The 11096-nt window shown below is 40.7% G+C and overlaps 2 protein-coding genes across 2 annotated transcripts; both read right to left on the bottom strand.

Moving 5' to 3' along the window:
- Positions 1-6018: 6018 nt before the first annotated feature.
- LOC137781360 (protein FAM8A1-like) lies at positions 6019-7898 on the bottom strand. The gene is made up of 5 exons (XM_068570080.1): positions 7408-7898; positions 6844-6964; positions 6611-6734; positions 6318-6457; positions 6019-6209 (listed from the first exon to the last, which is right to left on the bottom strand). Exons 1-5 carry the CDS (start codon positions 7880-7882, stop codon positions 6065-6067), a joined length of 1005 nt encoding a protein of 334 aa, XP_068426181.1. The 5' UTR covers positions 7883-7898; the 3' UTR covers positions 6019-6064.
- A 1678-nt stretch (positions 7899-9576) lies between these two features.
- fabp4b (fatty acid binding protein 4b) lies at positions 9577-10488 on the bottom strand. Its single transcript, XM_068569336.1, has 4 exons — positions 10286-10488; positions 9994-10169; positions 9814-9915; positions 9577-9692 (listed from the first exon to the last, which is right to left on the bottom strand). The coding sequence occupies exons 1-4, from the start codon at positions 10356-10358 to the stop codon at positions 9639-9641; spliced, it is 405 nt and encodes a 134-aa protein (XP_068425437.1). The 5' UTR covers positions 10359-10488; the 3' UTR covers positions 9577-9638.
- Positions 10489-11096: the final 608 nt, after the last annotated feature.

Raw genomic sequence — 11096 nt, 5'->3', positions numbered from 1 at the left:
GAACCATTTCAGTGATAAGATGTGTTTCCTCAGCTGTTGAATCTGAGAAAAATAACACGCGGCATGTCTTGCTCACCGAGGGGCTTTTACGCTCTCGTCGGCCAACTGTGGCTAAAAGAAGCTGCCAGGTCAATGTAAACCTCAGGAGCAACACAATCCCAGGGGGCGTCAACAAGAGATTGCGGTTTCCTGGCCTTGAATTCTCTTCCTTTACATCGAAGGTCAGAATGATTTCACAAATTCTCTTGGAGTTGCGTGGGAAAAAAAACTGTTCACTGCACAGTCACTGAGGTCATTTCATAATTTGAACGTTATTAAATGACCCCAGTTTATCATATTTAATGTTGATTAAGTGCAAAGACTCTCAATATAGTGTTCAATGACTGTTTGTGTCCTTCACTGTGATCTTCTAAACATGACAGCAACACAGGCATACAATCTATCATCGTCTACACCTGCCTCGGCTGTTAGATAGTTATGTATTTACTGAGAAATCTCAACACTACTGTACAAGAGCAACAGTGTCACATGAACCTGAACCACCTCAAGCCACTGCAGTGCTAAGTACAATGTTGTGCCTGCACGATAACACAAGTGTGTGATCCCGATGAGTTGTAGTAGTATAAATGGGATAAGTATTTGCAGCAGGAGCACTCCTCACCATCTCAGCAAATCAACATTAATTACTATGCTTCGACATTACAATCTCCATTTTTCAAACACGCAGACGTGTGTCAGCACTGATTTTCAGTGCTCTCTCTCTCTCTCTCTCTCTCTCTCGCTCATGAACAGTAGCCTTTAGCAGAAAAACACTATGAAATGTTGCTGCTGGTTACAACCCTGCATGAACTTTACTGCGACGCAACACACAAAGTTCTAATTTAAGTTCCGGGTGAACTTTTTCCAACCACAACCTCCTCACTAATCTGAATAGATAGTCACATTACCTTGAAACTGTTCAGTGGCCGGCAAACAATTATCCAAGCATCATTACCCACATTCTGTTCTGCATTTTCACCATAAACTCACTGGGGCCAAGTGAGCCTCCTCTAATGCAGCAGACATGTCCAGACATGTAACACTAATCCTCATGCACACGGCACAGGGAAGCATGTATGATGCAAACAGTCCCATCTGGGGAAATGGCAGGCTGATTCCTATGGTGTGCAATAATTAACTTATAATCTGCATTTTTCAGGAACATTTCCAGGAACATCTGTTCAACTGAATTCGCAAAGACACACTGCAAATATTGTTCAGATAGTCGGTGATGTTTTACAACGCTGCTTAATTCGCCAGCATGCTGACGTCACCTGTTGCAACTCCAGCCTGCATACCAATAATAACTCTGACAGCAAGTTGTGTTGACATTTTCTGGTTGTTTTCTTTCTCACTCTGGCTTCCTTCTCTCGCAGAAAAAGCCTGAAAACCGGAAAACACTTTTTTTTAATTTAACATCAGGCTAATTGAGGTTATTCCCAATGTTGGGGCCTCAGTTAAACCCACTGTTCCAGTCACCAGTCAATATGTAATTTAAAGATAATCCACATTGAGACCCAAAGAATAACAACAAAGCCAGCAGAAATATTATGGAGTTTTCCAGCCAATACTTTATTACTATGTGTTAGTAATACAGAGACTGGGAAGAGGAGCGTGGGCGGTTGGATTAAGAGGGCATCTGGTATCAGAGCGGGAGGTAAATAACCCTGGCTCGGCTCGTCTGAGAGCAGACCTGAGACCTGCTGCGGAGGAACAGCGTGCACGCGCTCCACGCGATGTGGGGAGAATGTGAAAGCGCCTGCTGCCATGGCAACAAGGCAGCCCCATTAAGAAAGATGGGTGGTAACGTGGCTGCAGCTCAATGGCGGTGTAGCGTGACACGCTGAAAGAGCCTATTGAAAGCCAGTGAATTCAGCAGTTAATGAACAGAGCAGAAGCACAGCGATGCAACAGGCAGGTGAAACTGACCTCACCTCTGTTTGGGAGCACGCCGGATGTGAGACAGCTACTCAGATTCATTGTTTTGATCGGCGCACTTCAGGTCGTCAAATTAAAGGAGAGCTTGTCGATGATGACAGAGCAGTTGTTGAGTCCAAATGACCTTGAACAGAGTCCTTGATTAAATGTTTAAAGAGGAAATTGATACGTATGCAAGGGGGTCGAAACTCTAAAAGAACAAAAAATGCTGCCCTGGGTATTTTTTTTCAATAAGTATATCGTGTCCTATTTACTTTAGGGTTATTATAAGGTCACGATGCAGGAAAGGGTTATCTCTACACAAGCATACATGGGCTGTGATGTAGTCTTTTTCTAACGAATAACTAACCATCAGAAGTGCAAAGTTTAGGGTCGTAATGTTTTTTTTTTAAACAGGTGCAATGAGATAGTTAGCCATAATTTAGAAAGTGTTACCTGTAACATTATAGACTCATAATACCCCTTTCTACAGAAATCTGAATAAACAGAAACCTATCAGCCAAAAACAGATGTTTTTCTCTCACTGATGATGATACATGGTGTGTTCATGTTACGCAGGATAACATATGGAGACAAAAACATGAGACAGCAAACAGAACATTTGAAAACCATGCTCCTCAGTAGATTGTGGCTTTACTGTGGGACACGATTAAACTGAGTTCTTTAACTCTGTTGCACCATACTGTGCATGTGGTGAAAGCCAAATTCAGCAGAACAAAACAGATTTCTTCCTGAGTCCAAATGCCAAGACTCTTTTCATTCAGCTGAAAATAGCAAGCCGCTGCTTACGCACATCTCCAGAACATAGTTTCGGCAACTAAAGGATTGAGTGGGAGTGATTTGTGGAGGAGGAACTCAGTAGAGTTTGTTCAAACATATGAACCATATCAATCAGAAATAAACACCAAATGGTGTGAGAGAGAAAAAAAAAACATTGAGCACAAAGTGCAGTCAGGAAGCAAAGTTATAGCTGATGTTTAGTTTCCAAAGATCCCCGTCATGTATTTGTTTGGTGTTTTAACAGAAAAAGAAATAAACTAAGAAACCTAAACAGTACTATTCATTGTATTTTGTTACATGTGTCATTATAGAGTACAAGTTACAAATAATCAACATGGCTCCATACTGTTTGTTTCATAAGTGCCGGATTTTGATATTCAAGCCAGGAACCCAAAAGTCACTGAAATGACCTCAGTGACCTCAGTGAAATCCTTCTGCAGTGTGCAGGTTCAATCCCACATTCATGCAGCAGAGGGCAGTGTTTGGTGTTCTTTAAGTGCAGTTGAGACAATAAATTAAACAAAACATTCGTAACATCTAAGAAGAGAAGGTCAACACTAGTTCTCCCAGCTTGTATTTTGTGTCATATTCCAAAATTCAAACAAACATCACCGTTACAACAACATGTACCTGTAAATGTCTTTTTATTTAAATACATAACAATATTTTGTTTTAAAGATATACTATATCTCCAAATGGCCCATTTAAAAAGGAGTAAATGTCTTGTTGTGTCAACAAGACATTTACAAGATATTATGTGACTGCCGTGCCAGCAGTCACATAATCATAAAGATTGGCCAACAAGAGGCTTTTTGCATTAGCAATATATATATATATATATATATATATATATATATATATATATATATATATATATATATATATATATATATATATATATATATATATATATATATATATATATATGGTTTATGGCAACATGGTTTATTGCAACATTATAGGTTCACACAAAGGTCTGTCATTAATTGTAGTAACAATTGTTCCCTTGAGCTTTTCTAAAATCTTCCTCCTGCAGATTCTCTTTGGATACCAGCCAGATCCTATCAACACAAAAAAAGATTACAAACATACGCTCACTCATCAGTATCATTAACGGTGCCAGGGAAGTGTCTGCTCACACTTTTCTGTTTCTCGGTTCAGCCTCTTTACAATGCGAGTTGTATTATTCCGTCGCCTCCAGTAATGGCATGGTGCATGGCAGCAGCATGTGGAGAGAGGGGTGGGGGGGTCGCTCTGTAGTCGGGGAGTACCATCTGTGGCTGTCAGCCGAAGCTGCCACTTAGTGGGCCCAACACAATCACCGCGTTAACACTTTGCATGCGGTTGGAGCTTCGACAGTCCTGTCCAAGTGTAGGTGACATGCCAGAAAACAGAAATGCCGAGGTTAAGTCAGGCTGTCCCTCAATGTAGTAAAGAATGACTCGTTTTCTCGGCAGTCGGTTGACTGTAAATTACTTTGTGTGATAATAATTTAGGATCACAGACTTTTTTTTGTTCTGTACACATGCCATCTATTGCTTCTATCCATCCCGAGAGAGGGATCCTCCTGTTGCTCTCCTGAAGGTTTATTCATTTTTACGTCATAAAAGGTTTTTTTCAATTTATTTTTTTGGGTGGAGGGGGGAGGGGGGGAGTCCGGATCCGAGGTGAGGTTCTGGGACAGGGATGTTGTATGTGTACAAATTGTGAAGACCTCTGAGGCAAATTTGTAATTTTGAGCTATAAAAAATAAACTGAACTGAAAACATTGAATGCAGGTAACATTGTTGTGGGCTTATTCGGCATGATGCATCAACCCAGTGATGTCAGTATAACCATGAAACAGACACTAGGTGGAGCCAAACTCCCCTAAGAATTAAGTGGTGACTGTTGTCTGTAATATAACATTTGTACAAGTTCCATTTCTCACAAAAGAGCAAATACTCAATTAGAAATTACTGTATTTATGGATTGCATTGATTATGTTACAGGGTTATTTTTCATGATGTATTTAACGAACAAAAAACAGACATATCACACGTTCTTAAGGACATTGGAGTGGAATATATTCACAAGATTTTACTGAGGAAGTAAAGTTTTGGACAAAATCTCAAACTTACTGTTGCATATTAAATGGAAAGCATAATGGGTGGTATAGTAAATGAAGATGCATCATAGTCTTCGAAGCGGTAGGGGCCACAGGCTTCCAGAGCACCTTCAATATTGTCTTTAAATAAATTATACAATAACTCTGTAGGAGACTTTAAAAAAAAACATTTTCTCATTTGGTGTTTTGACAATGGTGCTGGGGAGCAGTTTTCAAAAAAGTCAGTCCAAAATCTCACAGAGGTCATCGAACTACTCAGTTACGAAAAGATATGTAAGAGTCTCAGTATGTAAGAGTCTGCACATATTGTGTTATTTTTCATTCATCCTCCTTTTGTGTCTCTGACAAATATACTGTCTCCTAATAAAGTGTTGACATACAAAATAAAAATAAACTGATATATGTACCAATCACATGAGACAAATACAACCACACGATAATGAGTTGATGTAGTCCAAGTTCAACATGAGGCCCAATGCATCAAATAGCAGACCAACTGCTAACAGACGGACCTCTCAAACATGCAGAGAAATAGTGGTGGTTTCATTTAATCTTCTTAAATGCAAAAAAAAAAAGTTAATCACATAAATTGTGTCGTATATTAACGTTTAAGTCACACACATGCTGTCCAAGAAAAAGGATGATCAGTTGTGATCAGGTTAACGTTTCCTTTTGATGCATTTGCATTTCAGCATCTGAAAAAGCTGGAACTCAAAAGTGAAAAGTCTGAGTATACAATTCTTAAGACAACATTGTAATACAAAGAGATGCTGAAGGTATAATCTCATGATTACGATCAGCAACTTCAATACTGAGTGATACGGGACTTCCTCCTTTATCTGGAAGTTTTGCATTTAAAAAGAGGCAAAATCTTAATGAAATGGTGGCATACACACCATAGTCATTCCTGTCTTCAAAGAAGGCATCAATTTGGCACAGAAACTGTTTCTGAAAGTAGCAAGTAGAAATACATGCAGAAATACAGTATGTGTCCGAAACAAAGTTGTAGGGAATTGAAATTGTTCATACCAATGTGTATCAAACTGCCTGCAACCATCTTAACACTCCTCCTCCGTGTTCTGACAATACCCCCAAAAGGCTAATATCGGAGATCTGCAGTCATTAAAAAAAGAAACCACACACACACACAGTGCTTCCTCAATGTTTTTGTAGTAGTACTCTCATCTGGATTCTTCTTCGTCATCTGATCCTAGAGCGCTTGACAACAATTGTACCAGCTACCATATCATACACAGTCCTGTTGTGTTGGAAGAACAGGAGGGTGATGAAGGCCGGAAAAAAGAAGGCGATTGAAAAGTTCTTGTTCAAGGCTCGTACAGTTGATCTGTAGAGGGGGAGCAGAGACTGTGGTTACAACACACACAGGATGAAGACGCTGGGTCACGTTCATCAAGAACAATCTGAAAGATAACCTTAAAAATGAACTACTCACGCAGACAGAGAGACATTAGTTGCTGGCACAACCAGCACCCTGTTAGGTTGAACCAGAACTGACGAGTCACATGTAACAACTCTGAGTCCAACGAGAAACTTCCCTGGAGTCGCTCCTCCTGCTCCCCAAATGCACACAATCTGAAGGGAGAATGGTGTAGGAGCTGTCACTTAACTGCAAGGGGGCCTTTCCAAAATTTACAAAGAAACAGTTGACAGTTAAGGTAGAGAGACAACTGTGTTGTCTCACCTTACCTGTATGCATGTGTGGTAAACCTTTATATGGGTTCTCACCTCATAAATACACACTAAGATCCGGTACACGAGCGCAACGAGCATCATTTTCTGTAGCTCCTCCATTGACGTGTCCTCATCTATTTCCTCCACTATGAAATGCATGGCAAACTTGGAAACATCCCTGAAAAGCAAAGTGAAACTATATTACGAGTTTTTATTCAATTAGTTAGTAGTCATTATTTTAACACCAGTGCATACAGACCACTAATACAACAATTACAGAAACTCACTTGATTCCACTCAGATGCATAATACTGATGATTATGGTTGCTTTGATGAAAAACAGTATGAAGAAATCCACCATCTCAGCCAGGAGTCTTTGGAGGGGTGAAGGAATGCTGTACTCTCGGCCTAGAGGAAAAGAGCAAAACAGTCTGAGAGCCAGTTTGAGAACCAGTTCATCCCTCAAGTGTTCAATGCATTTAATGTATGCTTGCCAGGTCAATAATGTGGTCAAATCAAAGCATATTTTTTAAGATGATTCTCACGTTGTGTGGTCTGGTTTATGGTACACATAGCTGTAACGCCAGGGTGCATACTGTGTCCTGTCGGCTGCGTAATAAATACTGGCCAATTACATTCAACCTGCTAACCTATAGTCATAACATTTCTGTAACCAGTGCACAAACCTTCATCTACACTAGAAACTGTGTTAAAAATAAGATAACTCGGCAGTCTTTGTCGCAGTTTTTGTTTTTTTTCGTTTGGCCACTGGCAACGCTGGGTGGTTGTCTGCAACATGCATATTGACAACCGGGACAGGTATCGGTCCACACAAAACCAGCAGCTTTTACCTGGTCTCTGAGCGTTCCCATTCTCCTGCGGTTGCTGCTGCTGCTGCTGCTGCTGTTGTTGCTGCTGCTGCTGCTGCTGCTGAGCGACCACCGAAGCGCCGCCTGCGGCTTCACCTGACCGGGAGGTGACTGCAGCTTGATAGGCCGACAGCGGAAGACCAAAGGAGCCGTTATACCAGCTCTGGGAGTTAATGTCAGGCGTCGTCGTCCCAGTGTTTGACTGTAAATAACACGGGTAGGACATGGCTGACGCCGCCACCCAGCTCTGCCAGGTGACATATCCCGTGTAGTACTGCCACATCCAGCCCTGCAGCTCCTCGCAGTACTGCGTGGTTGCGCGGAGCTTCCCAGCGGCTCCTTTGCCGTCGACATTGTTCTGGTTGTCTATTCTTTGGGTAATCCCGGCGACGGGCGGCTCAACTGTGTGAGCAAAAGGTTTTTTCTTTTCCATGTTTGTGTTTTCTTCGTCAGCCATGTTTGACGATGGCGCCGCGTCATGGACAACGTCATTCCGGTCAGTTCATCTGGACGAAGGCGAGATAACTTTAAGGTGAACATTGTGATCCATAACCCTTTTTTTGGAATTATATTAATTTAAATCAAATATATAATACACGTAATACTCATATGTATTTAATTATTGTCCATTTCACGTCAAAAGGTGACCGTCACCCCCCCCCAGTTAGGATATAATGGTACTGTCCAATAAATGCCTGCCATTACAAGACACAACCGCAAGGAGGCAGCCTTTGAGAGACAGACGCAGCACTGAGATGACGTTTGCGGTCTTCAAGCTCATTGTGTAATATTTCAGATGAGGAAGTAATGCAAGAAAACGTTTCAGCCTTGTTCTAAAAAAAAGTTTAATACATTATTCCTGCGGTTTGCTAGTTGCAGCTTCAAATGTTAGTATGTTAGATTCAAGCTGTTCGAGATCACTTTAGGTCCTCACAACTTCAATTTCTTATTTATAAAATTTAATCAATTTGAAACATATGTCATTGCCTTTGATCTATTCAAGGCAGAGCCACTGAGCCTTTTTAAAAAAAATCAACTCATGCAGTTTTAAAAAGGGTTAAACCTATTTCAATGGAGGTCTGCTTCTTAAAGCCTTGACACACACACACACACACACACACACACACACACACACACACACACACACACACACACACACACACCAAATAAACTTAATCCCAACAATAGGGTATTTAGAAATCTAAAGTGTGTGTGTGTGTGTGTGTGTGTGTGTGTGTGTGTGTGTGTGTGTGTGTGTGTGTGTGTGTGTCAAGTTTGAGAGACGTTATCTGCAAAGTCTCAGGTTCATTACAAAACCTTTTTCAGTTTAGAATAAAAACTTATAAGTAGACATCCATAATGCTCCCAAGAAATCTGCAAAATGCACTTAAACATTTTTTGTGTGAGGATACAACATGATCTTAGGCAATGTGGTACTCGACATAAATCCACATTGCATTAGTCAGCACAACGTGGGGTCTCAATCATTCACCAAAGCCTGTAAATCTTTGAGCATTTTTTTAAGAACCCCAATTAACACAAAGTATGTGCACTTGCTTGAACTCCATGGCCGTGCATCCCAGACACGAGGGGCCTGGCTCAAAGTATAGAGGTCACTGTACTCTGACCCCAAGCAGGGATTTGGCCTTCCCACCTCCCATTCATCCACAGCCTTGTCATGAGGACTGCGCCGAGACGACATGTTGCGTTTCATTGTTTGAACAAAAAGCCTCAGTTAAGCCCCAGCCCATGTTTAGAAGCTTTAAAGATTAAAAGGATGACTTAAGGTCCCCCCTTATTGTTAGCTGGCCATTGTATCTGAATGAAACACCAACAGGCATTGGGGCTTAATACAAAAAAGAAAATTAGCACAAGATATTTGAAAATTAAAGTTAGTCTTCTTATGAGAGACAAAATGCTCATGGCAATTTATGAACTCAGATTAGTTGCATGCTTTTGTGTGCGTATATATAAAAATATGTACATATACAGATGTCATTTATGGAACTGCAATTCAAAATCTCATAAAGACTATGTGATCCATTTGGATAAACTAAAAACAAAAAAAGCACATGCCAATAATAATTTTACATAGTATACACCCATGCAAGAACATTTTGCGTATCAAATCATGCACAACTATCACACAGATTGATGTATCACAATTCAGACTTTATTGGCAATAGCTTGTCAAGTTCCAGTCTAAACCTGAATTAAGCAGCTTTCTCATAGGTCCTCACTGCAACCACGTCGTCGATGACACATTTCTGTTGAGACAATGTTCAATATTAGAAATCCTGTATTTAAACACTGTAAGATTAAGAAAGCATGCGAAACACCATCCAACACGCTCTTAAAAAGCAGTTGCGCAAAGAATCATTTACTCACAGTGCACATTTTTCCATCCTGAATCTCTCGTGCTACTGTAGTCTTCTTTCCATCCCATGACTGTAGCTGCACAAGTTTCCCATTCTCAAGAGTGATGGTGGTCTGAAAGTCACGTGTGGCTGTCAGGACCAATACATGCAAGAGTCAGCATCAAACGAGGCCGACGCAACGTGAACCCACCTTGGTCGAGCGGCCGTCTGTCGTCGTCTCGTCGAATTCCTCGCCCAGCTTGAATTTAATCTCGGAGGTCTTGAACGTAGACTCAGACTTCAGTGTAATGACCCCAGCATCGTCCACGCTGAACACCAGGTTCGGCTTTGTCATGTTGCCTATTTGCCGAGTGGCGAAGCTGACACCTGCAACACAATGGAGTGTTAAACAAGTGCACGTTTACTTTGAGCGCATCATTAATTAAACATCCTCGATTCACAATTGAAAAAAAAGTTACACAAAGCCCAATTAAGCGACCCACCGATTGCTTTCATGTATTCATCAAAGTTGTCGCTGGCAGTCAGAGTCCAGGACCCAAGAAACTGATCAACCATGATGCTGAAGGAGTGTAATAGCGGGCTGCTGCAGACACACGAGAGGAGTCGGGGTCCCTGGTTTCACCGGTAAAGAGAGAGGTCGGCGCTCACGGCGAGTTTAATATGTATAGTCTGGTGAAACGCGTGCTTAATTTCGGGCAAACCAATCAAGATTGGGCATAAAAAACGAGTGGATTAGAGGGCGTGTCTTTTAAATCTGATTTTTTTTTTCATGAGAGGAGTGAAGCATGTGAGCTGATCCTGGGTCTGCTGACTCCAGCTTTCGGTGAAGAGGTGAGATTTGTTGTCGCGTGACGCCACTGCAGGAAAGGAAAGATGCAGATTGCTTTATATGAACATTAACAGCAAAAAAATGTCAATAAAAAAACTATACAATATGAAAATCATATGAATTACTCAAATGGAGAAAAAATATAATAAATGAATACATTAGAAAAATACAAAAATCTATGTATAATACGAAAACAGTAGCTAGCTTTCTCAGAGTAAGATATTTAAATTACAACGCAAATTTAAAGTGTCATTCCTATGTTTTTGTAATGTCTTCCCCTTACAATTGCAACAGAAATCACACTTGTACATTTATATAAAAAACAATCGTCTTAAATTCCACAGCGTTACTTTATTTTAATAATTGTGTTGCGTGTGCTGTGTTTTGAGAGCAATAAAGTACTTGAATGTGTTCACATTTGGCCATTGAAGATGATCCTGATTCGTATTGTTCACCCATACAGC

This window comes from Clinocottus analis, unplaced genomic scaffold (genome assembly GCF_023055335.1).
Source record: "Clinocottus analis isolate CAN_PGR_092001 unplaced genomic scaffold, fCliAna1.0.p SCAF_9, whole genome shotgun sequence".
NCBI classification, from domain to species: Eukaryota; Metazoa; Chordata; class Actinopteri; order Perciformes; family Cottidae; genus Clinocottus; species Clinocottus analis.
Note: the sequence above shows the minus strand (reverse complement) of the source record. Positions and strands in the feature narration are given on the sequence as shown.

What these genes read in the sequence shown, in the direction of transcription:
- LOC137781360 (XM_068570080.1), bottom strand. Translation starts at nt 7,882, where the DNA reads ATGGCTGACGAAGAAAACACAAACATGGAAAAGAAAAAACCTTTTGCT. An exon ending in TGGGAACGCTCAGAGACCAG is followed by an intron (nt 6,965 to 7,407) that starts GTAAAAGCTGCT and finishes CTTTTCCTCTAG; the next exon opens with GCCGAGAGTACAGCATTCCT. An exon ending in TCTTAGTGTGTATTTATGAG is followed by an intron (nt 6,458 to 6,610) that starts GTGAGAACCCAT and finishes TTCTCCCTTCAG; the next exon opens with ATTGTGTGCATTTGGGGAGC.
- fabp4b (XM_068569336.1), bottom strand. Translation starts at nt 10,358, where the DNA reads ATGGTTGATCAGTTTCTTGGGTCCTGGACTCTGACTGCCAGCGACAAC. An exon ending in TGAATACATGAAAGCAATCG is followed by an intron (nt 10,170 to 10,285) that starts GTGGGTCGCTTA and finishes ATTGTGTTGCAG; the next exon opens with GTGTCAGCTTCGCCACTCGG. An exon ending in AGGATGGAAAAATGTGCACT is followed by an intron (nt 9,693 to 9,813) that starts GTGAGTAAATGA and finishes TTGTCTCAACAG; the next exon opens with AAATGTGTCATCGACGACGT.